We start from the raw sequence: 26,921 nt of genomic DNA, 5'->3' as shown, positions 1-26,921 counted from the left end.
ACAGTAATAATGCCCATGCAATGGAGTAAGTATGTTCACCTAATGAGACTAAAAGTATTATATTTACAAATTTACAAATGTACAAGTTTAATTTTTATCAACTTACACCGGCTACAGGCTCCCGGGGAGGTAGGAGGGCGCATGTGAGTCTGCAGCGTCTCATGCCATGAACAGATGTACTCTGGGTAAGTGACATTTTCCGTTCGATTGCATGTGTAGCTGCAGATACACATGCTGTGCATAGACTAGTAAGCAGTTATCTCCCCAAAAGCGGTGGTTTAGCCTGTAGGAGTTGAAGTTGTTTGAAATAAAGTTCTTAGTACTGCTTGTCCTACTGTGGCTTGTTGTGTTGTTAACTCATCCAAGCAGTAATGTTTAGTGAATGTATGAGGCGTAGACTATGTGGCTGCCTTACAGATTTCTGTCATTGGTATATTTCCTAGAAAGGCCATTGTGGCGCCTTTCTTTCTAGTGGAGTGTGCCTTTGGTGTAATAGGCAGTTCTCTCTTAGCTTTAACATAACAGGTTTGAATACATTTCACTATCCATCTGGCAATGCCTTGTTTGGATATTGGATTTCCTGTATGAGGTTTTTGGTAAGCTACAAACAATTGTTTTGTTTTGCGAAACTGTTTGGTTCTATCAATGTAGTACATTAGAGCTCTTTTTATGTCTAATGTATGTAATGCTCTTTCAGCTACAGAGTCTGGTTGTGGAAAAAACACTGGGAGTTCCACAGTTTGGTTTAAGTGGAACGGTGATATAACTTTTGGCAAGAATTTGGGATTTGTACGTAGAACCACTTTATGTTTGTGTATTTATATAAAGGGTTCCTGTATGGTAAAGGCATGTATTTCACTTACTCTTCTGAGAGAGGTGATAGCTATTAGGAAGGCTACTTTCCAAGTTAAGTATTGCATTTCACAAGAGTGCATGGGTTCGAATGGTGGACCCATGAGTCTCGTTAATACATTATTGAGGTTCCACGAAGGAACTGGTGGTGTTCTCAGTGGAATGATCCTTTTTAGACCCTCCATAAAAATTTTTATGACCGGGATCCTAAATAGTGAAGTTGAATGTGTAATTTGCAGATAAGCTGAAATTGCTGTGAGATGTATTTTAATGGATGAAAAAGCTAATTTAGATTTTTGTAAGTGTAGTAAGTAGCTTACAATGTTTTTCGTGGATGCATGTAATGGTTGAATTTGATTATTATGACAGTAATAAACAAATCGTTTCCATTTATTTGCGTAGCAATGTCTTGTAGTAGGTTTTCTAGCCTGTTTGATGACCTCCATACATTCCTGTGTGAGGTTTAGATGTCCGAATTCTAAGACTTCAGGAGCCAGATTGCTAGATTGAGCGATGCTGGATTTGGGTGTCTGATCTGCTGTTTGTGTTGAGTTAACAGATCTGGTCTGTTTGGTAGTTTGATATGAGGCACTACTGACAGGTCTAGTAGTGTTGTGTACCAAGGTTGTCGTGCCCAAGTTGGTGCTATTAGTATTAGTTTGAGTTTGTTTTGACTCAGTTTGTTTACTAGATATGGAATGAGTGGGAGAGGGGGAAAAGCGTAAGCAAATATCCCTGACCAACTCATCCATAACGCATTGCCCTTGGAGTGAGGCTGTGGGTACCTGGATGCGAAGGTGTGGCATTTTGCGTTTTCTTTTGTTGCGAATAGGTCTATTTGCGGTGTTCCCCAGTTTTTGAAGTAGGTTTGTAGTATCTGGGGATTAATCTCCCATTCGTGGATCTGTTGGTGATCTCGACTGAGATTGTCTGCCAACTGGTTTTGCATTCCTGGGATGTATTGCGCTATTAGGTGAATGTGATTGTGATTCGCCCAATGCCAAATTTTCTTTGCTAAGAGACACAGTTGTGATGAGTGTGTGCCTCCCTTTTTGTTTAAGTAATACATTGTTGTCATGTTGTCTGTTTTGACAAGAATGTGTTTGTGGGCTATTAGCGGTTGAAATGCTTTCAACGCTAGAAACACTGCTAGTAGTTCTAGCTGATTTATGTGAAGTTGTTTTTGCTGAGTGTCCCATTGTCCCTGGATGCTGTGTTGGTTGAGGTGTACTCCCCACCCTACCATAGAAGCATCTGTTGTGATCACGTATTGAGGCACTGGGTCCTGGAAAAGCCGCCCTTGATTTAAATTTATATGATTCCACCATTGTAGCGAGGTGTGTGTTTGGCGGTCTATCAACACTAGATCTTGTAGTTGACCCTGTGCTTGTGTCCATTGTGTTGCTAGGCACTGTTGCAAGGGCCACATGTGTAATCTTGCGTTTGGGACAATGGCTATGCATGAGGACATCATGCCTAGTAGTTTCATCACTAACTTTACCTGATATTTCTGGTTTGGGTGCATGCTTTGTATTACGTTTTGGAATGCTTGTACCCTTTGTGGACTTGGAGTGGCAATCCCTTTTTTTGTGTTGATTGTTGCTCCTAAGTATTGTTGTATTTGACACGGCTGTAGGTGTGATTTTTGGTAGTTTATTGAGAAACCTAGTTTGTGAAGGGTTTCTACGACGTTTTTTGTGTGTTGAAAACACTGTTCCTGTGTGTTGGTTTTGATTAACCAATCGTCTAGATACGGGAACACGTGTATGTGCTGTCTTCTGATATGTGCCGCTACTACTGCAAGGCATTTTGTAAATACCCTTGGTGCAGTTGTTATTCCGAATGGTAACACTTTGAACTGGTAATGTACTCCTTGGATTACAAACCTTAAGTATTTCCTGTGTGAAGGATGTATGGGTATATGGAAGTACGCATCTTTGAGATCTAATGTCGTCATGTAGTCTTGTTGTTTGAGCAAGGGGATTACGTCTTGAAGTGTCACCATGTGAAAGTGATCTGATTTGATGTAAAGATTTAGTGTTCTGAGATCTAATATGGGTCTTAGAGTTTTGTCCTTTTTGGGTATGAGAAAGTACAGGGAGTAAACCCCTGTTCCTTTCTGATGATTGGGTACTAGTTCTATTGCGTCTTTTTGTAACAACGCTTGGACTTCTATCTGTAATAGATCCATGTGTTGTTTGGACATGTTGTGTGTTTTTGGAGGCACATTTGGTGGTAATTGTAGGAATTCTATGCAATAGCCATGTTGGATGATGGCTAGGACCCACGAGTCTGTTGTTATTTTCTCCCAATTGTGGTAAAAATCTGTTAGTCTCCCCCCCACTGGTGTTATGTGTTGGGGATTTGTGACACTGAAGTCACTGTTTGTTTTGAGGGGTCTTTGGAACTTCCCTCTAGTCTTAGGGAACTGTCAACCTCTGTATTGTCCCCGAAAGCCTCCTCTCCAATACTGGCTCTGGTATGTGGGCCTGGTTTGTGAGGTTGAGGGTTCTGTGGTTTGGCCCCGAAACCCCCCCTCTAAATTGTGTCTTCCTAAAAGTGCCTCTGCTCTGTGGGGAGTAGAGCGTGTCCATGGCCTTGGCCGTATCTGTATCTTTTTTCAGCTTCTCGATAGCTGTGTCCACTTCCGGCCCAAACAACTGCTATCCATTAAAAGGCATATTAAGCACAGCCTGTTGGATTTCGGGCTTGAATCCTGAGGTGCGCAGCCATGCGTGTCTGCGAATTGTGACCGCTGTATTTACAGTTCTTGCAGCTGTGCCTGCTGCGTCCTTTGCTGAATGTATCTGGTTATTTGAGATACTTTGGCCCTCTTCTACCACTTGTTGTGCACGTTTTTGGAATTCTTTGGGCAGATGTTCAATAAAGTGTTGCATTTCATCCCAGTGGGCTCTGTCATATCTTGACAGCAAAGCCTGTGAATTTGCAATGCGCCATTGATTGGCTGCTTGTGCGGACACTCTTTTTTCCCACTGCGTTGAACTTGCGACTTTCTTTGTGGGGTGGTGGTGCATCTCCGGAGGTGTGAGAATTCGCCCTTTTACGTGCTGCGCCAACTACTACTGAGTCCGGTGTCAGTTGCTGCGTGATGTACATAGGGTCTGTTGGTGGAGGCTTGTACTTTTTCTCCACCCTAGGAGTGATGGCCCTGCCTTTTACGGGTTCTTGAAATACTTGCTTTGCATGTTTCCACATTCCTGGTAGCATCGGTAGACTCTGGTACCGACTATGTGTGGACGACAGAGTATTAAATAAAAAGTCATCTTCGATAGGTTCAGCGTGCAGTGTCACGTTGTGAAAAGCAGCTGCTCTGGACACCACCTGTGTGTAAGCAGTACTGTCTTCAGGTGGTGATGGTCTTGTTGGGTAACAGTCGGGACTGTTATCTGACACAGGCGCATCATAAAGATCCCATGAATCTGGGTCATCTTGGCTCATGCCTGTGTGCGTTGGAGACTGCACCATAGGTGGGCTAGCAATTGGTGATGATTGCGGTGAGCGTTGTGGTGATGGTGGCGGAGTTACTTGTTTTGCCACCTTTGTTTGTGGTTGTTTATCCTTCTCTTGGAAAGCCAGTTTCCTTTTCATCCTTATAGGAGGGAGAGTTCTTATCTCCCCTGTCTCCTGGGATATGGAGCCTTCTCTGTGTATAATCTGGCTCCCCTGCTTCTAGCTCGTCCCCGAATTTATGGCTTTGCATTTGTGTGGAAAGCCCTTGCTCCTCAGTGTAGGAACTTGTTTTCGGCTCCGAAGCCGGATGTTTCGGTATCGAAACCTTTTCAACCGTCTTTTTCGGCTCCGAAGCCACTTTTTTGAGTTTCGGTGTTCCGATCTCTCGGTGCAGACTCATCTCGGTGCCGCTATCTCGATGTCGAGAGTGTTCTGAACCAGTATCTCGGGGCCGAGTCTTTTCTGTGCCGGTATCTCGACCGGAGTCGGATGACTTCAACACGTGTGCCCTTTTTCGGTGCCGATGGACGGTCACCTATTTTTTGGGTTAAGCCATGGCCTGCCGGCGGTGGCGTCCCCTGCCCTTTGATGCTTTTTACGTGAGTTTTGGCCGGGGCTGTTTTACTCACGGTTTTCGGCGTCTGTTCTGTTTCGGCCTCGTCCGAGTCAGCAATGGTGAAGGTTTCTTCTTCCTCCAAGTCTTGGTGTCCTGACGGCGCCGACGCCATTTGAAGCCTTCTTGCTCTCCGGTCTCTCAGCGGAAATGCCGAAATGGGAGGAGTCCCTCGATCTCGTGACTCGAAAATACTTCTTTGAAGAAAAACAACTTGTAACACTCCGAGCCCAACACTAGATGGCGGGATATGCACAGCATGTGTATTTGCAGCTACACATGCCATCGAATATATATATATATATATATATATATATATATATATATATGGGAAATTTCACTTACCCAGTGTACATCTGTTCGTGGCATGTTACGCTGCAGATTCACATGCTATGCATAGTCCTGCCATCTACTGTTGGGCTCGGAGTGTTACAAGTTGTTTTTCTTTGAAGTGTTTTCGAGTCACGGGATCAAGTGAAAACCCAGGAATGACGACTTCTCTGCAGTTGAAAGATAAGGTGGGCCTATTTATTTTCTGGAATGGTCTGAATTTTCTACATCGTTTCTGAATGTTGCTATGTTACAAGGAGGAGATTTCAATCGTATATTAGGTGTGCGGATTGATAAAGATCACACTAAGAGCAGATTTAACCTGGGAAAGACAACTACTCTACAGGTGAAAGATAAGGTGGGCTTACTGGATATATCGAGAGCATTACACCCTGTAATCCAAGAGCACTCTTACTCTTGACCTACACACAAGAACTATAGCAGGCAAGACTGCATCCTTATTACACAGAAAGACCAATACACACTATAAGGGGTACAGTATCTTAGGAGATTTTGGTCTTATGTGCCACTTGGGATGGCATATACAGGGGTACATTAACACCCTAGAATACCAATGTGGAGATTAACACTAGAGGCTTTATAAGAGAGGAGTTTGAGACACGGTTGTGCATTATTTTGAGCACACTAGGGTCAAAGTGATATTTAAATTAGAAAGTATGTTTCGACTATTTGACAGTAGGAGACAAATGCAGCAGATGAGCGTCGACCAGCAAATCTGACAAGATGGGAGAAGACAGCGGCATAAGACGTAGGATGGAGCTGTGCTTAATTTATTTTAAAAAAATAAAATAAAAAAACATAAGTGCAGGTGACCAAAAATGTATTGGGAGGACACTGCTCACTTCACTACTAGCACCGCCCACTTCCTTCAATGCGACCACCAAACAGGCTGAAAGGAGAACGCACAAACAAGGGTGTGTGATCTGAAATCAGCAAGTGAGTGAACTCCCCCTACCCAACCATTTTGAAAAACACAAAAAAGTGTGATGAAGTGATTCATTTGACAACAATATTCTCAATTACAAATGTCAAAAACCCACAGGCTTTGAAAGACCACTCTTAAAGTTCATAATTAAATATTCCAATACTTTATGGTCTGTCGGCAAGCAGGTGGCCTCTCCCTTTAAGGAAAAAAAAAAAGACTAACAGTGCTTTTTACAACAAAGTTCCACAAAAATTGCCTAGAACTCTATTTTAAATATTCTAGGTGTGCTAGAATCCATCTTGTACTAATTCCACTTTCCACATTCTTCCATTTTCCAACCCCGGTTTTTTCATTAGAGTATCTGTGGTACAATAGGATAGCCAATCTATTTAAAATGGTAAGTGAGAAAACGAAATACAGAGATCTCAATCTGAGACTTTAAAGAGCAGAGTTACTCCTCATATTACACAACTTCCACAAGTTCAGAAAGCATATTTATGGAACATGACCAACCTTATACACCTTAAAGGAACCTCACTTAAGGAGTAACAATGCTTCTCTGCAGACTCAGTCTGAAGAACACATTCATACAACATTTGTTAAAGTAATTGCTGAAGAAATGAATTCACTAAGAGCTAGCCAGTAATCAAGGTTTTAATTAACAAAAAACTGATGCTAAACATCACAACAGTGTGCCAAAATCAGTATGAATAAACCCTAAAACATTAGTTTGAAATGTTAGGTATATATCACCTTGTTTTGTCCCAAACGTTCAGCCCTTTGCTTGCTGAAAATACATTGTTAACTTTTAGCAATAAATCTCCTTTATTCACAAATATCAGCTTGTCTTTTGTAATAAAAAGCCTATTCTATCACAGCTGCTAACATTTTTATTTACAACTAAAATCATCTTTAGATATATCATATTCTGTTTGTTCTTTCTGACTCATGTTTTTTAAGACTCGTATGTTGTTTCTGCTTCATATCTCTGCAATGATTTTCCCCCGAACACTTTCACAGCACTATGCTGGGTCTTGATTCCTGATGGTCAGCCCATACGAAATGGAGCCCCTACCTAAGGGATTCATGAAAAATGCACAAAGCTCCAGGTAATTGCCAGTGAACAGCAACGTAAAGGAAACTCCAGGTCTACAGTCTTTAGGAGTTCAATGAGCAGGAACTCACTCTCAGGCTGATACTACACCCACAGGGAAGGCAGTCCTTAGCCACGGGGGAAGGGGGTTGTTATGGTTTGGGGAGGCAGGGTGAAATGGTGATTTGGGGGGGGAGAAACAAATAAAATAAATAAAAAAGGCGGGGGCTGAGGGGTGAGGAATCATCGTGTATCGAGCACAGCCAGGAGACCACATCAAGGCCATGTCGCTGGTGTTTATGTTCTATATTATTACTCACTCACATTGCCACCCGCTTCTGTGTCCTCTCCACCATCTGAATCCTGCTCTGCCTCGCCGCTGGAGCTCTACTAATTTGACCAAAACTTCGGACCACAGTCCTGCTATCAGGCGTCTGCACACTCCGCAAGCCTCCTCCCTCTGCAGTGCTCTCTCCTCCGCCACACGCCAAGTGGATTATCTTTGGCTGTCTCTAGACTTCCCAATCCTATGACGATCCAGAAAAAGAGCCAGGTCTAGGAATCTGCTACCCACTTTCTTGGTCTTGGGGCCAGGGAATTGCCCCAAGAACACTTCAAGAGAACACGCAAGCACACAACCTCCCAGTATGGCTGTAAATGGGGACAGTTCCGAATCATATGCCAAAAGTCAGCGTCAAGCTGCGCACAACTGTATGTGTTTCAAATGAGTTTTACAGGACACTTTGTGTGGGTATTCCATAATACAAGACCATTTCACATCTGCGAACTCCCTACCAATCGCCTCTGCCCACCGCTCCTTGAGTACAGTCAGAGGGTCTCGTAGCATCTCATTTAGAGCCCTATAAAACCAGGACATCAAATGTCAGGCCAATCCCATCATCACCAGGAGATGAAGGACATGTGTAGGGTGCTCGTCCTAGCCACTGTTCTACAGTTCTCGGAAGTCAGGAAGTGGCCTGGCTGTAGTTTATAACATTTAGCCAACTCCCCAAAAGGCATCAAGACCCTCACCTGGAAGCAGTCTCCTGTCATCACCACGCCCTCTATCTCAGTCCAGCCGGTCAGCTGTGCAGCTGAGAAGTGTGTAAGTGGCGGTGGGGGGGAGGGGGAGGGGGTGTTGTCACAATGCAGGAGGCCGGCCAAAGCAAGCCAAGGGGGGTGGGGGTGGCACGAGTATAAAGGGCCCGGCCACCGGTGTATCCGAGACAACATCACCAACAGTGCAGCACTGCCTCCAAGGGAGTCCCTGGCCTTTGGACCCCAATAGGCTGGTGGAACATTCTGCCAACGCAACCAAGCTTGTCCAGATACATGCTACCCAACCAATGAGCCACCCATTGCAGTTTAGCTGCCAGAAGAACGAGTTACTTACCTTCGGTAACGACTTTTCTGGTGGATACATTAGCTACCTGTGGATTCCTCACCTCATGAATACTCCCATGGCGCCAGCATTCTACGGAAATCTTCTTACTAGTCTCTGCACGTCGACGAGGACGTCACTGTCTCGCACGCGACGCCGTCTGACGTCATACAGGCAATAAGAGGTCCTCGACGACGTGCGGACGTCAGTACCAATCATTTTTTACGTGCATGAGAACAACCAGGCAATGCAATGAAAGAACAAAGCAACATCCATTATAATGTAAAAATACACCACATTGTATGAATAACTGTAAATCTTTTTATGTACATATATATATATATATATATATAAAACTCTCTCTTTTAAAATATATACACACACCAAGTATATACATAAAGATATATAGACATATACCTACATATATATAAATATATTATATATATACATCTATTGCACCCTCAAAGACCAAGAGGAGCACACTCAAGGATTACTTGGCAAGACCATAAAGGCAACGGGGAGGCGGGTGGGACCGTGAGGAATCCACAGGTAGCTAATGTATCCACCAGAAAAGTCGTTACCGAAGGTAAGTAACTCGTTCTTCTGATGGATACAACTACCTGTGGATTCCTCACCTCATGAATAGAGTCCCAAAGCAGTACCACGCCCGGCGGTGGGTGCCTAAATGGTCAAACCAAGAAATCCTGCAGCACTGACCGTGCAAAATGGCCGTCCCTTCTAACCTCAGAATCTAAACAGTAATGTTTTGCAAAAGTGTGAAGGGACGACCAAGTTGCGGCCTTGCAGATGTCGACCACAGGAACACCTCTGGCTAAGGCCGAAGTGGCCGACTTAGCTCTGGTGGAATGAGCTCTAATGCCCTCAGGAGGATCCTTCTTTGCCAAAGAGTAACATATTTTAATGCAAAGAACAACCCACCTGGATAGTGTTCTCTTGTGGACTGCCTTTCCTCTCCTCTTGCCCACGTATCCAATAAACAGCTGATCCTCCAGCCTGAAATCCTTTGTTCTATCGATAAAGAAGCTCAACGCTCTCTTTGGGTCCAGACGGTGCAGTCTTTCTTCCTCTTTGGAAGGATGAGGCGGAGGATAGAACGTGGACAAAGTAATTGCCTGAGCCAAATGGAAGGGTGAAACAACCTTCGGGAGGAAAGCAGCCTTGGTCCTCAACACCACCTTATCCCCATAAAAAGTTGTATAAGGGGGTTTTACTGATAAGGCCTGCAACTCACTCACTCTCCTTGCTGATGTTATAGCTATCAGGAAGACTGTTTTTAAAACCAAATACCTCAAGGGGCAAGAATGCATAGGTTCAAAAGGGGACCCCATAAGGAAAGTCAGGACTAAGGACAAATCCCATTGCGGCATAACGAATGGCTTTGGAGGATATTGATTTAGAAGACCTTTCAAGAATCTGATAACAATAGGGGATTTAAATAAAGATGGTTGGTCTGGAAGACATATGAAGGCTGACAAGGCCGATAAATAACCTTTAATGGTAGCCACTGCACAGCCTTTCTGCGCCAGAGATAGAGCAAAAGACAAAACGTCCGATAGATGAGCATGTAAAGGATCAATCTGCCTCTCTCCACACCACGCAACAAATTTAGACCACCTATTAGCGTAGATAGATTTAGTGGAGTGTCGCCTGGCCGCTAATATAACATCCACTACCTCAGGCGGGAGAGAGAAGGAACTCAGGTTGCCCCGTTCAATCTCCAGGCATGTAGGTGCAGACTCTGGAGGTTGGGGTGTAGAACCTGCCCCTGCGACTGTGAGAGGAGGTCTGCCCTGAAAGGGAGACGGAGCGGCGGGCACGTTGAGAGTTGGAGAAGGTCGGAGTACCACACCCTCCTTGGCCAATCCGGAGCTATTAAGATTACTAGAGCCCGGTCTTGGCGAATCTTCCTCAATACTCGAGGAATCAAGGGTATGGGAGGAAACGCGTAAAGCAACTGGCCGCACCAGGTCATTTGAAACGCGTCCCCCAACGCTTCCTGCATCGGATACTGAAGGCTGCAGAACAACGGACAATGCGCGTTCTCTCGAGTGGCGAACAGATCTACCCGAGGAAACCCCCACTTGTGGAAGATTAAACGGACTTGATCTGGATGGAGACGCCACTCGTGGTCTGCCGAGAAGTGGCGACTGAGACTGTCCGCACGCACGTTCAAGACTCCGGCCAGATGGTTTGCTATCAAGCAAATCCGATGGTCCTTTGCCCAGGACCATAGTCGAAGAGCTTCTCTGCAGAGAAGGTACGACCCCACTCCTCCCTGCTTGTTTATGTACCACATCGTGGTAGTATTGTCCGTTAGGACCTGTACCGACTGACCACGAAGGGAAGGGAGGAAGGCCTTGAGAGCCAGACGTACAGCCCGTAACTCTAACAGATTGATGTGAAAAATCTGTTCCTCTGGAGACCAAAGACCTTTGATCTCCAGATCCCCCAGATGAGCTCCCCACCCTAGAGTGGAAGCATCCGTTATGACTGTGGCCACTGGTGGCGACTGCTGGAACGGCTTTCCTTGTGAAAGATTGTTGCTTGCAATCCACCACTTCAAATCCACAGCAGCATCTCTGGAGATCTTGACAGTACCCTCTAGATCCCCTCTGTGTTGAGACCACTGCCTTCGGAGGCACCACTGAAGAGCCCTCATGTGCCAGCGAGCATGCATGACCAACAGAATGCAGGAGGCAAAAAGACCGAGCAGACGAAGGACCTTGAGGACTGGAACTACCGCTCCATTTCGAAACATTGGAACCAAATCCTGAATATCTTGAATCCGCTGAGGCGGAGGAAAGGCCCGACCCAATGTTGTATCCAGTACTGCCCCTATGAACAGGAGGCGCTGAGAGGGCTCCAGGTGAGATTTGGGCTCGTTCACCGAAAAGCCCAGGTCGAACAACAACTGGGTTGTTGACTGCAGATGACGCAACACAAGCTCCGGGGACTTGGCTTTGATCAACCAATCGTCCAAGTAAGGGAATACTGCTATCCCCTTCCTTCTGAGCTCTGCCGCAACCACCGACATCACCTTCGTGAAGACTCGAGGTGCTGAAGTAAGACCAAACGGAAGGACCGCAAACTGGTAGTGTTGCGATCCCACCACAAACCGGAGATACTTCCTGTGTGACTTGAGTATCGGGATATGAAAGTAAGCATCCTGCAAGTCGACAGACACCATCCAGTCTTCCATGTTCAACGCCAAAAGCACCTGTGCTAGGGTCAGCATCTTGAACTTTTCCTGCTTGAGGAACCAATTCAAGATCCTCAGGTCCAGAATTGGTCTCAAACGACCATCCTTCTTGGGAATCAGGAAATACCTTGAGTAAACTCCTTGACCCCTTTCCTGCTCCGGGACCAACTCCACCGCGCCCTTTAAAAGGAGGACTTCTACCTCCTGTTCTAGCAACAGGAGGTGTTCTTGTGAACAATACGAAGGGCGGGGCGGGATGAGGGGCGGAAACTCCCGAAAGGGAAGGGTGTAGCCTTTTCCCACAACACTGAGAACCCAAGTGTCCGACGTAACAGTCTCCCATTTGGTGAGAAAATGCTGTAATCTTCCCCCTACAGGAGAGGAGTGAGTGGGAAATGGTGGAAGCCTAAGGCTGCTTCCCCTGCTGCACCCCGCCAGAGGATGAGGAAGAGGCAGAGTGCTGCTGAGAGGCTCCCCTGGTGCGGACCCTACCCCTCCCCCTAAAAGATCTATAGGGGTGGGAAGAGGCAGGTTGCTGATATCTTCCCCGAAAGGAAGAGGAGGAAGAGCCACGCCCAAATCCACGAAACCTCCTGAAGAATCTGGAAGAGGCCGTGGAAGAAGGAGCTTGGAGTCCCAACGACTTAGCCGTGGCCCTGCTCTCCTTAAAACGTTCCAAGGCCGAATCAGCCTTAGCCCCAAACAGTTTGTCCCCATCAAACGGGAGATCCAACAATGTGGACTGTACATCTGCCGAAAAGCCCGAGTTACGGAGCCAGGCCTGTCTCCTTTCCACCACAGTTGTGCCCATTGCTCTGGCTACCGAGTCGGTGGTATCCAGTCCCGTCTGGATAATTTGGGTCGCAGCAGCCTGGGCATCAGAGACAAGATCCAAAAGACCCTGGGGAAGCTCTGTAAACGAAGAGGAGATGTCATCCATCAGAGCATGAATATACCTCCCCAGGATACAGGTCGCATTAGTGGCCTTTAACGCCAGACTGCAGGACGAAAAAATCTTCTTCGACTGCGCCTCTAGCTTTTTTGAGTCTCTGTCCCCAGGCACCGTCGGGAAAGAACCAGGCGCTGACTTGGACGAACAGGAGGCCTGCACTACCAAGCTCTCCGGCGTAGGGTGCCTAGATAGGAAACCAGGATCAGTTGGAGCCGTCCGATACCTCCTGGCCACGGCTCTGTGAACTGCTGGGGAAGATGCCGGCCTCTTCCACACCTCTAAAACCGGATCCAGCAGAGCGTCATTAAAAGGTAACAGAGGCTCCGCCGCGGCTGAGGCCGGATGCAACACCTCCGTCAAAAGGTTTTGTTTTGCCTCCACCACCGGCAAAGGCAGGTCCAAAAAACTAGCTGCCTTCCGTACCACTGTATGAAAGGAAGCAGCTTCCTCAGTATATTCCCCCGGGGACGAAAGGTCCCACTCAGGGGAAGTGTCCAGCCCACTGGCCGACTCCAGTCCACGCAGCCCATCACCCGAGTCCTCTAGCTCTCCTTCCTCTAGGGCTCGTTGGTACTCCTGCTCTTCTAGTACCCGGAGAGCACGTCTCCTCGAATGAAGTCGTTGTTCAATACGCGGAGTCGACAATGCCTCCGCCGAAGTCGAAGATCGGCGCCGATCTTCAGAAGCCACCGACGCCGCGTCCGGCGCCACATGTAACTTCGGCGCCGACGAAAGAGCAGCTGAAGCAGATGGACCCACCGGAGTCACAGGCCGAAATCCCGACGTCGACGGGATGGAAATCCCCGGGGCCAATCCTTCTGAAGCCACCGGAGCGGCCACCGGCGCCGACACTGGCGCCGAGCCCACGTTCCCAAACGGGAGAAAGGGCATAAAGGGTGCCGGCCGAAGAGGCGCAGGATCACCCAAAGAAAAGGCCAAAGGCCCAGCCGGAGCACCCCCTGGAGCCATCTGTTGGAAGATGGCATACATCGCATTCAAGAATGCGGAACTATCGGCTCCAGGGGTGGGAAAAGCCGGATACTGGGGTGCCTGTCTCGGAGGCGACCCCGACTCCGGCCTCGGCGTCTGCGCCGGAGAAAACACTTGAGGCTCCAATACCTCAATCACCGACGCCTGTCCAGGCGAAGTTGGTGACGCCGGAGAGGGCAACGGCGTCGAAGGATGCGGCGTCACCGTGGGGCTGACCTCCCATGTCTTTCGGCGCCGATCCGGAGACCTGGAACGAGCCTCCCTTGAATGACGCCGAGATTCTCTACGGCGCCGGGAGTCTCGATGACGCCGATGTTTTGGAGAAGACTTCTTGTGATGCTTCTCCTTTGACTTGGCCATAAACAGCTTCGCCTCACGTTCTTTAAGGGCCTTCGGATTCATGTGCTGACATGAATCACAAGTCGAGACGTCGTGGTCGGAGCTCAAACACCAAAGGCAATCGGAATGAGGATCCGTCACCGACATCTTGCCTCCACACTCACGACAAGGCTTAAATCCAGACTTTCTCTGCGACATTATTTCCACGGAGAAAGAGTACGCAGCAAGATATACACTGTAACCGCAAGAGTAACAGTTGCTCCCTCGAAGATAACCGTTTCGAATGCACGGAAAAAAGGGAACTGACGTCCGCACGTCGTCGAGGACCTCTTATTGCCTGTATGACGTCAGACGGCGTCGCGTGCGAGACAGTGACGTCCTCGTCGACGTGCAGAGACTAGTAAGAAGATTTCCGTAGAATGCTGGCGCCATGGGAGTATTCATGAGGTGAGGAATCCACAGGTAGTTGTATCCATCAGAAAGTATAATTCAAAGTCCGACGCTCCCAGCCCACTCGCGTTCAGCAGCGCCGAAGTGTGGACATGCAACTCTGTGGCGACCACCATTCCAGACCAACTCCCGGAGCAGGGAATCAAAATGTCCGAACCAGGCCCTCAGCACATTACCCGGGAGGTTCGTAAAATAGTACAATAGCCTCTGGAGCATCACCATTTTAGAAATAGCAATTCAGGCCATAATAGGAAGCTTCAAGGACTTTAAGAAGGGAACACAAGACCACAGGAATCTTAAGGCCCCATCCACATTACGCTCCCACATGACTCCCAGATGGTGGTAAATCTGAATCCCTAGATAGTTGAACGTCTGTGACACCCATTCTAAGCCCAGTGGGTCCTCTGAGGGTTGCTCATGTTCTGGTATCACCGGGAACAGGCGTTTCTTGCCTTGGGTTACCTTTAGGCCAGAGGGGCCACCGAATTACTCCAGTAACTGCATTCGATACCCAGCATCTGAATCTGCCAAGTACAACAGGAGGTCGCCAGCATATAACAAGACTATGTTTACACGACCACCCAATGCAAGGTCCCTACCCTTACATTCCATTCTAAGATTTTCTTCCAATGGCTCGATCGCGAAGGTGAACAAAACAGTGGACTACGGGCATCCTAAACAGGTACCACAATGGACTTCATTTTGCTGCGAGACCGTGGAACACAACCTTAACCTGGCTATTGGGGTAATTTAGAGCATGCATAACCATCATATCTAGGAAGCCCCAAGGTCCATCATCTGCATGACCTCTTCAAAAAAGTCCCACCTGACTGCCAAACGCCTTCTCAAGGTCGACAGACATGATCACCGCAGCAGGGTTAGAAAGCGTTTAAGAAGGTACAGAACCTAGTATAACCTCCAAAGATTAAGGGAAGTATTGTAGGCCATGATAAACCCATTCTGGTCAGGGTAAATGAGCAGACGGGAAGCCAGGATTTTGCTCTGTATTTTAAAATCTATGTTAAGCATGGAAAGAGGCCTAAACCCCACCGGTACTGTACACAGGTTTTTAGATTTAGGGAGCACTATAGCCTTCCTAGTCAATACCAGCAGCACCCCCTTCTTGTAAGCCGCCAGATAAACCTCCACCAAGCCAGGCGTAATCAACTCCTAATAAGCCACATAAAACTCAGCAGGTAGGCCACCATGGTGTGGAGTTTTGACAGTGGCCATATCTTCAACTGCGGCTTAAGCTCCTGAGTCCTCATGGGACCACCCTAATCACTGCACGTCTCCCTAGGCAAAGTCCGGAGTGGAAGTTGACCACATTACGCCCCCATCCATGCCTGGATTCGGGCACCTAGACAGCTCAAGGTAGTAATCCTGATAGGTCTTGTTAGAGGCACGGGAAACAGCACTGCGCCATCTGATGCCTCCAAACTAGTAATGGGGGTGCCCTGTGACTCTGGTTTGATAAGCCAGGCTAATAGCTTATAGCCTCTTTCTTCCTCATGGACCCAAAGAATATATTCCTTGTAATTGTGGCAGTGCAGTCATTCCAAGGCTACCTTATAGTGCTCAGTCAAAGCTGGCAAACTGATGTGTGTATCGGGGTCCACGATTAATCTGTGGTCAAGGGGCTTCATCTCCTATTCTAACTTGTGCAGCTCAAAATCATGTTCCCTAAGCACACCCAAGCAGTGCCCGCGGATGACAAACTTAAAGGCCCCCATTTGATCAAACAGCTAGAGGCCATACCCCAGTAGAGATCAAAATAATCCACTATTGCTCCCCTTAGGAAGTCTCCATAGGTGGCATCCGTGAGGCCAGGCCTATTCAGTCGCCATGCGGGAGTGTTCAGACGGCCATCTTGTGGTTGAAAACACAGTAAAGGGTATGACTTAGATATTCCGGTTGCATCACGCAGTGACTCAGCGGGGACAAACAAACATAACGATTCAAGGCATGTGTGCAACTGATATCTTGTGAGTAGCCTGAGTAGACCCTCGCTGCACCATGCAGAGTCCTCCAAATGTCCTCAAGCCTGCAGCCAATCTCAAAACACCTGGAGTCGAAAAATCTAAATTGTGTTTAGCACACCACTAAAACCTCTCACAATAGCAAAGCATCAACATCCAGATGCCCCAAAGAAGTAGACAGCAAATCAAGAAACGCGAGCTGGGTAGGTGTAACAGGACACATGCAGGGGTGGAAGCACTTTGCCCGTCCAGGCCAGAACGACTGCCAACACAGGGCCTCGGGGAGAAACCTAGCCACAGGCAATCATATTTAATAAACACCAAACTGCGCAGTCCATCATCTGACAGAGCCCCTATGGTCAAATGAGTTCCTCAGCTGTCTGCGGTGTCACATCTTGAAGGTTGTCACTGCCCTTCACCGAGTCATCCAAATCACTGTCCAAAGCGTTGGCCAGAGGATTCACTTTTGGCCGGGTCTTCTTGGCTGTGCAGTGGTAATCTTGCTGCAGCCAGCAGCACTGCCGCTCTTCTGAGTTCTGACTGGTACTTGGTCAGCTTGTAAAGCAGCAGTCACCTGGGTGTGTTAGAGGTGCCCTTTCTGGATGTATGGGCATTGGCCGGGACCTCAGCCCGAATCTCATGCAAGCAAACCTCCCCCATTGTGTTGAGTCCACCAAATCTCTCAACCTAGCTTCCAGGTAGATCACTATGTCTCCTCCCTCAGTGCCCTCAGGAAGGCCCAAAATGCACATGTTATTACAGTGGTTGCAACCTCAGTGTCTTCAGAGCGGCACTCCAGCACCCGCACCCTCTCCGCCAGGTCCGTGACTTGGGCAATCAGCTCTTGCTGGTCTGGCCAGAGCTCTTCTATTTGTGTTTCAGTCACTTTGAGTCTCTCGGCCAATGTGGTGATCGACACGCAACAGCCCCAATTCTGCGGATACAGTGCCTATTTCCCGCTGGAGGGTGTATTTAATGTCCACAATAGCCTCCAATATCCTGTCCAGCTGAGCCTGAAGTGGAGGCAGCAGAGAGTCAATACTTTCAGCATGCGAGTCATTGTTCCGGGGTTGGTCTGTAAGAGCTGCCAGAGGTCCCTGCCCCTAGACTTGGATTTGCCCATGGCAGCATCCACAAGGAAGATAAGAGGCCAAGGTGCCCACCGGTCTAATAACTCCTTGTCTCACATTAATCGCCTCTCCAAGATGTCACAAACAAAGCCAGTCACCTATGACCAGCGGACATGCGGGGCTAATCACACATACAAATAGTCAGGGGCCACTCATAGCTGCACCACAGTCCTTTACTTAAAGTCATGTAGGCCCGGCACCCCTTGCAGCAGTACAGTCCAAGATACGGCAATCGTAGGGAAGCATCGGGGCCTGGCCAAGCAAAAGGTACGACAGCTCCTTGCAGAGTAGATCAGTAGTGGGCCCTTGGGTGCACCAAACTCTTCACTGCAGTGGAGGCGCCCCAGGCCCAGTCCTATCCACCCAGGACAACTCCCGTTCAATAGATGTCAAGCCCGCTCCTCCCTGCAACAGGCAACATGATGCAGCAGACACATAGGAGCTCCAAGTCTCCTCACCGATCTCAACAGACCCCACAATAGGCAGCAGACCACCTCCAGTATATTCACCAACCTGCTACAAAGGTAGATGCACAAGATTAAGGGAAGTATTGTGGGCCATGATAAACCCATTCTGGTCAGGGTGAATGAACAGACGGGAAGCCAGGACTTTGCTCTGTATTCGGACCACAAAACGTCCACTGAATCAGCCTCCTAAGGGTCTACAGTCCCCGTGTAATATGGCCAAGGAAGGAACGTGCTTTTACCAAGTGGGTGAAAGTCAAGCCATTCTGCTCGTGGAGCATGGGTCAACCACGAGGAGCATCAGCCCCAAGCCCCAGCGCACATCTATGCCGATCAGCGTCACAGGCCCCCTGCCCCTAATCTGCTGTAGCATCAAACACTGAATGGGAGCAGGAGCCAGATGTCAGACGCTCCAGGGCCTTCAAATCACAATCAGGATATAACTGCTGCACCCTGCAGTCTTGTGGTGCAATGCTCGTGGCACCGGGCTGGTCCACACCGCTATCCTGGCTGTGGTGTGGCCCGCTCTCACACGTGCCACAGCACCTCTCTAACTTGGCCCAACATGGTGTCCAGGTCCCTGGACAGGACTCCTCTGGTCTGCCAGCTGCCACCAGCACCGCCGGGCCCAGAAAACAAAGTCTTCTACTAGACGGCAGGTCGAACGTTGTATTCCTGTCTTGCTGGGGGCAATCTTCCCAGAACAGCACCATCCTCCAGTCCACAGCTCTGTACACAGGTCCACCACTCACCGACTCCAGTCTTCTGTGGCCCACTTGCGGCTGCAAGCTCCAGCCAGATTTGGGGGGCTGCACTCTCAGGAAAATACAGAGGTGTACACCGCCCTGTGTGGCTCAAGGGTTCAGCGCTTGCAGCACAACTCGGGCCTAAGCCCAATATTGGCTCCGGCACAAACTCTGGAGGTTCTTGATCCGACTCTGCAATGAAGTGCCCCTGGGCCCGGTTCGAGCAGAAGCCCGCTCCCGCCGCCCATCCCACTAAGGACCACAAACTCTGGGGCTAATGCTGCCCCAGCGCAATAAAATTTTCAGGATTATAGGTCGGGCCAATGAGGAGCTTTAGGCTCCAGCATCCACCATCAGTGGACGGCAAGCCACACCCCCCCTAGCTTCCATGCGTGACCATATTGTGTGTTCTTATTGTATTGTAATAATTTTTATATAGCGCTTACTACCCCTGATGAGGCATCGAAGCGCTTTTTGGCGAGTAGCACGCTACTCCGGAACCCAAAAGGAATTAGTGGTGGATTAGTATAAGGAAATATGAGAACTGTTTTAGTATCATTATGAGTTAATTTGAGCCGCGGATATGTGAGTTTGTTAGTTGGATTGGCTGGAGTAAGGGAGGGGTAGAGGTGGGAAGAACCCAGAAGTGTTAATTGGGAGTTTATAGTAATAGGATGAGGCTTGGGATGAGTAAAAGAGAGATGGATGAGGCAAGTGTCTGTGGAAAGGGTTAGGGAGATCATAGTAGCAGGAGGGGTTTTGGATGAGTCAAAGGTGAAATAAATGAGGGAGAAGTTAGTATCTACATTACTGCTTTGCTGTATACTTTGTCATCAGATCTGAAAAGACTTTAATTACATCAGATTAGGAAGTGTGCTGTCAAAAATCTCTCTCACTGACGTTTTAATACACGATAAAGTTGTTGCATTTGTATTAACAAACTAGACTACATATTAGTTACACGTGAAAACTGATTTCCATCTTGGTTTATTAACCAATCGCAACTTCGTCAGGGCAGGAAACAGCATGTATGTTTTGAAATTCATGTTTAAAAACTGTCATTTCTATAAATGGCATCCAATGCAACGATACAGACAGAAGTACTAAAGTGAAATGCTTCCTCATATCACAGAAAGACTTTTGAATTGCGAAACGTCATATTTTTTACACCACTGACATATTAATTGCAGCAAAATCAATTAGGCTTATGGCCATAATTCTCAGCTCTCATTAAACATTCCAGTGAGGTTAAGCAAATATAGGCAGAAGCATGAGCTGTGTAAACAAGCGATGTCACTGCTTTTTAACCAATTTCTAGTACTTTCGGCTGGACCTCTAAAGCACTGCTACAGAAGGCTGGCGTGTATGTGGGACTGGGACAGATGGGCTTGGCGGGCTCGCTTCTCCTGACTTAAAACAGATCCTGGACGCTGACGCTTCCACCATAAAGAGGAGCAACGGAATCAAAGTAAACACAGGCAGGTAGTACGGCATGGATGTGGCGAACACTCCTCCCATGACTATGTGATGACATCAAGTGTCACCTTGACTCCTTGCAAAGAGGTTCCAGGGCATTGGCGGGTTGTGAAGACAAACAGACCACCGTGGTCAATAATCTCTAGACAATGATTTTTCAAAATGCATTTGTGTCTGGGGCCCAACTTGAAGCTCAAACGCTGCCTGCGGGAGCGAAAGAAAGAGTCCTGGTCCCAAAAATAGGTGTGGGTGAGGCCCAGAGGCACAAATTAACAACTGGACAGGAAACCTAAATTGGTTATAGCTAAGTGGACAGGAAACCTAAATTGGTTATAGCTAGGTGTCAGATAGAGGACACCTGAGATGCCTTGGGTAAATTTACGATAGAAAAAAATAAAAAATAAGACAAGAATTAAATCAGGAACAGTATCATCTGAAAGGTCCCAAAAGAAGAACCTGAAGTTTCAGGAGGAAAGAGGAAATGCTGAAGTCACACTGGAGGCTACCCTATACCCTTAAAATGCATTTAATGAGTTTATACAGAGGACCACAATGGACAAATCATGGTGCAACTGACACCTATTTGGACAATGTTGGACTGCCTACAATCGCTGTGAAGGAAAGGAATATGTTAGAATCTCCGCTAAAAATTGCAGCACTAAAGGTTAGGGGTAAAAATAAAAAGGCCCCAGCTAGCAGCAGTTTACCAGTGCATCTATATCAATCATTCCTGAGAACACTGACAGAAACTGCTCGAAGTCTTCAAAGAAGCACAGCATGCGTACGACTTTAAACAATGTTCCCAAAACCAGATAGAAACCCATCTGTGTTTGGAACATGCTACCCTATATCCATGATGAATACAGATACACAAACTTCCAGTAGAACATTACCTAAGAGATTGCTGTTTAGTTTCAAACGTTAGTGCAGCCAGACCTGTTTGCTATAACCCTGCACTCATGACCCATAGCCTCAGATGACTGCCACTGGTACGGCACTCACTGGAATCAGGAGGAAGACTACACCTTAGACATTTAGATATCCAAAAACTTTTTGATACAGAAGGTTGGGAAAACATATTAAAAGTACAGGAAAGGATGGGCTTTTCACTGGATTTCCTGAGATAGATATGGATCCTGTACATGTATGCGATGGCAAGGGTGAGGATGGGATGGATTTTATCTGAAAGGCGAGGGACGAGGCACTCTCATCGCTATTTGCACTGGTGGTTCTACCAAACTAAGTGCTGGTAATGGGGGTATTGCAAAACCAGAAGAAAAGGAACATGAGATGTAGGTCTGCAGAGTTAGGAGCTGCACTCACAAAAAAAAGACGCAGGGCCATTCACTAGATACATCTCTGGTGTCCACAAGTGCAAGCATGGCTAAGAGATTAAACTGAATGGTCAGTGCAAACGAGGGGCTGATGAACAATTAGAGGTATCAGTATGCAGATCTCGAATGTGGGACCTTTTTAAATGGTAAGAGAGACAAATCACAGGATGGAGAGATGGGAGGGCAGTGAGGAATCTACCGGAAAGAAATGAACTGAAGGTAAGTAACTTGTTCTTTTGATGGATTCTTAAAAACTTTAGAACAGATACCAAAGCAGAACCACCAAAGGGGAAGGGTCTGTGAAGTGGGCTTAGGCCATAAAGTCCTGTAAGACCGAGTGGGTAAAATGCCCTTCCTGTCGAACCTGGCTATCAAGGCAGTGGTACTTACCAAAAGTATGCACTGCCGCCCACTTGGGGGCCAGAGAGACATTAAGAACATGGCAAGGCAGCGGTAGTGTCCTTGGCCCTGATGAAATGAGCCTTCTGTCTTTGCGGGGCTTGCTTCTCAGCCAGTGCATAGCAGATCTTAATGCCGAGGACAATACAGCTTGAAAAAGTTATTTCCTGCATCGTCTTACTTTTCTTTGCCCGCGAACTGCCCACAAACAGCTAATTGTTCAACACATTCTCTTTGGTGCCATCGATGTAAAAGCTTAAGACTGTTTTGGTGTCCAGCTGATGGAGTCTCTCCTCTTTCGAGGGGTGAGGCCCAGCAAACACTGTTGGAAGAGTTTATGGATTGCCCAACGTGAAAAGGAGTGACGAATTTAGCCAAAAAGGTCTCCCTGGACTTCAACATCAGTTTGTCTGTGACAAAAATGGCATAGGGCGGCTATACCCAGATAACCTGGGTCTCACTCATGTGAGAAGTAATCATGATAAAGAAAGTTTTGCGAGTCAGAAGATGCAAGAAGCAGCTTTGCATTGGCTCGAAGTCAGTGGACATTGGGAATGTCAGGACCAAATAAAGATTCTTCTGTGTCATCACAAATGCTTTGGGAAGGAACATGCATTTCATTGTAATTAGATTTATATAGCACTTACTACCCCTGACAAGGTGTTGAAGCCGTCGAAAAGGAGTAACATGGTACTCCAAAACTAGTGGTTAATCCAAGGGGTATTGCTTGGTGTTGGTTATTGGGATTAGTCTTGTGAGCACAATGAAAACATTCCATGAATTTGTTCTGCTTCTTTGAAGTAGATTAGATTAATAGGAATTATAAGCAACCATTGGGGGGGAGGGGGGGGACTATGAATTATCACAAGTTGCTGGTGGAATTGCTAACTGGGTTAGAGAAGCCTATTTTGTGTTATGTTGCATAGGTATGGTTCAAACAAGGGGTGTGATCAATGCAATGAGTCCTAAAGGTTTTGAACCAAGGAGGCCAGAAAGAATCACCAGCAGATGTAGCTGGCCATGTCCCAGAGGGTGTGCATATAACTGTTCTACACCCCGACAGACAACTACAATCTTCTTAACTTGCCCTCTCCACCACCCCTAGAATCAGGAAGAGCACAGTGGGAGGCAGACCCTCCTTTCTTGCAGCGCAGAACTGGAACACGCTACCAATCCACCTCTGGCAAACCCTCTCGCTGAATCAGTTTAAGAAGGACCTCAAGACCTGGCTCCTCGACTGATCAGCACCCCATGACAGTGCCTTGAGGCCCCATGGTGATAAGCAGCGTTATACAAATTGCTGATTGATTGATTGGAGACTGCAAGGGCCAACCTCACTGCCAAGCTGGCAGAAGAGAACATTTGCTTCTTGAAAACCTTAATCCTTTTTAACTCCTTGTCTTGAGGAGTTGTGGGGAATATTTTTTAGTACATTAGGATTCACTTTTCTGTTGGAAGCCTGGACCAACAAAGTAGCAAGAGTAGGATGCTGCATAAAAATTCTTGGTTGCTGTGTGCTGGTCTGTGGCATCTGGCCACCTACCTGTTCACCAGTTGACAAGAGCAAGGCTTTGCCCAATTGCCCACAAGGGGATCAGAAGGGGTTCATCAAATGGAAGTAAGGGTGCAGATGAGGCTGGCATTGGGTTCAAAACCTGAGCAAGGTCATTTGACTTGACTTCAACAGAAGGTAGCTGTAGGTCCAGGTCCTCAGCTGCTTGACTTATCATTAAAGCAAATGAACCACTTTCCTCTGTTGGGGATGCATGGGGTGAAATCAACCCAGTAGAAGGGGAATCATCAAGGCCACTAAGGCCACTGGCCTTCTGCCACTTCATATAGAAAACGTCATCATCATAATGCAGAGGTAAATCATCCCCATCATCAGCATTGTCAGGTGATGGCAAACTCTGGTCCGAATCTGAGCCAAAAAGACAATGGAGCCACTGAGTTTGTATTTATGGTAGAGGGAGTGTTTTGTCTGAATCACAATGTACAGGAATTGGGTTCACTGGAGTGGAGTCCAAGTGTAATCTCGTACGAAGAGGAGATAAAATCGGTTTGGGGGCAGAAACAAGAGCTGGTAGGGGATCAACCTCGATGCCAAGAGCGCTGTGACCTCTTTTGATGTTCAGTGACATACAGCTTTGATTTGCGGTCCTAGTTTGCCTTCGGGTGCATAATTTCACATTCACATCACAACCTAGAGTCATCTTGGAACCCGAACACCTGAGGTTACCTTGTGCGGGTAAATCACCAACATACGTAACAGAAAATCACTGCAGTTTGAACCCAGTAGACTTCAGTGGGGATTTTGTTCACTTGCACACTAGAAAACAAGTAGAAAGAATCTGTCGAACAACAAAAAGGGAGCATAGCTCCAGATTTGTGTTTAAAGGCGCAGATATAAAGGAATTGACCTTGGTGGGGCAGAACGAGGCCTACAAAGAGGTGGATAATGCCACCTACAGGACGGCAGGGGCACTGCTGTGAAAAATTCCAGATACTGTCTGACACCTAAGGAATATTGTGAAGGTGAAGAATCTGTGGTTCGAATTACCCATCAGAAGTGAAGTATTAAGAATGTATAGACAGACAGGCTATAATGAAACATCTTCAAGGGTAATGTGCTTTCCAGTGTATGGGCAACTGAAAGAGGGGATGTTAGTAGGTCATAAAACGATAACAAAATTACAAGTAATGCAGGAGAACTGTATCCATGAAGACTTCCCAATACAAAGAGGAAAACTGAAACACTCCACTGGAAGATAGCTATGCAACTGACCTAATATTTTAACTCTCAATCTATGTTCCATAACTGACAATATATGCCACCACCTAAATCCCCCCAAAATGTTCTGTCTTATAAATCCCACACACTTTACCTGAAATGGTAGCAGCAGTTTCTTCATCGAGCAGACGCTCTTTCTCCTCTCGCAGCTTTTCCAGTTCCCGCTGGTGCTGCCTCTGCAAATCTTCAATCTTCTTCTGATGCGTCTCTTCCATGGCTGCAAACCCTCGCTCACATGTTGCCTACAAACATGAAAAAGGACCTTTTCATTTTTCCCCCCACTTCTCTACTGAAAGACAAGAGTAAATGTTACCTGTTAATAGAAATCCGCATTAGGTTGACCGTAAACTAATTTAATATGGAGAGAGCTAGGAGAATCAGACCATGTCACACATGATGCAGGCATGAGAAGACTGGATGAAAAGGAAAGCGTACAAAGTTTGTGGCCACCCAGTATGTCATGGAATCATTTTTAAACATTCGACCTTTAAAGAGTTCGAAGCCTGACAATAGAGAAGCATGCATTTTTTGGGTAAATTGAGTGTGTTTTGCATTAGGCGACAAAAACAATAGGACTACCGATAATATTGTAATAGCATCTACGTTCAATTGAGAAAGAAAACTTGTCTTAACAGAGGTGTGCCAGAATTTAAAATTAATCAGGTACCAAAGTTGGGATATTTCAAAATTCAAAACCACAAACAGATGTGTCTTTTAAACAGGGAACAGTATCACAAAGTAAATTACTGCAGTGGTCATTATGCTTGCGACCGAGTTTTGACTTCGGGTTAGAGGTATTAAGTAATTTATGGCCCTCGCTGAGTTTTGAAAAGGGGGAGGAGGAGGAAAAGAAAAAGGGATGGAGAGAAAGATGGAGTGTGAGTCAAACGAGGAGGATGGGGTGAAGGAGACAAATAGCATATACGTTAGCAACAATATTCCAGCCTTAGTCTTCTGAACTGCTACACCACAGAAAAAATTTACACATTTTTTAAAGCCCACACAACTTTTGTTCCGCTTGGAAACCAAGTAGAATCTGCTTATTTGTACAAGATGTACATTTTTTTTTTACAGAACAAAGAACATTTCTAATAAACAGGATTTTCTGCTCTCAGACAGAAGGCATAGAACTATATTATGTAAAGTATATCAGTGCTCTATGATTCAAAAGGGACGAGCCTGAGAAAATTCTGAAATCAGATGCCATTGAACAGATGCAAATCTGTGGACTATGGTTACTGATCATTTTGTCTCAACTATACCCTGTAGCAACCTGCAAGATTATGTGGCAGGTACACATATGTTTGTGGTCACTACAGTTAGGATCACTGAGATTTACTCATTGTAGGTACACTACTCCTTTGACAATTAAATGGTTTGGCAATGCTCAGAGGTCTTTATTGCAGTAAGGAATTAGAAGTTATAAATTTGAATTATGATGAAACAAACAAACTAGTTGGGAAAATAAAACACACACACACACACACCTCCCTAAACCCCGAGAAATTCAGCATCACAATATTTTATTGATGCCACTAAGTCAAAACAATGTCAAAGTGCACAGGCATTATCCAGTCTCCTGAGTGAACATCATCAGCTTTTCCGTGATCAACTGCAGAACAATATCTATTGCTCCTCTGGGAGGTAACTCTGCAGTAGAAGAGAATGCAGCAACCTGGGTCTACTGTGCTGACCAAGTGGTGCAGCCATCTAGTGATCTAAAACACAGACAGTTGGGGACAGGGCACAACCAAATCTGGAAAGCTAGGCACAAGACTGGTTGCTGGCCCAGATGACTGCTCTACTTCATTAAAGGGCAAGGTTGCTTGCCTGCTGATAGACACAGAAAGGACAGGGCCCTGAAGGATGACCATCTTTGAAGGTCAACACATGGTCACTGCACAATTTAAGTTTTAGAAGAGAAGATACTGCCCAAGTGCCCGGGATTCACAAGAAAGGAATATA

General features: G+C 46.7%; 1 protein-coding gene across 6 annotated transcripts in view; it reads right to left on the bottom strand.

Moving 5' to 3' along the window:
• MPRIP (myosin phosphatase Rho interacting protein) overlaps positions 1–26,921 on the bottom strand; it is a 754,399-nt gene that overhangs the window by 201,373 nt on the left and 526,105 nt on the right. For all 6 annotated transcript variants that reach the window (XM_069210054.1, XM_069210057.1, XM_069210056.1 and 3 more), the window contains one exon: positions 25,051–25,198. In XM_069210054.1, the coding sequence (XP_069066155.1) occupies positions 25,051–25,198 (148 nt within the window). The remainder of the gene's footprint in view (positions 1–25,050; positions 25,199–26,921) is intronic.

This window comes from Pleurodeles waltl, chromosome 10, assembly GCF_031143425.1.
Source record: "Pleurodeles waltl isolate 20211129_DDA chromosome 10, aPleWal1.hap1.20221129, whole genome shotgun sequence".
Classification (NCBI taxonomy): domain Eukaryota; kingdom Metazoa; phylum Chordata; class Amphibia; order Caudata; family Salamandridae; genus Pleurodeles; species Pleurodeles waltl.
The sequence above is the reverse complement of the archived record's forward strand: the minus strand, read 5'-3'. Positions and strand labels throughout refer to the sequence as shown.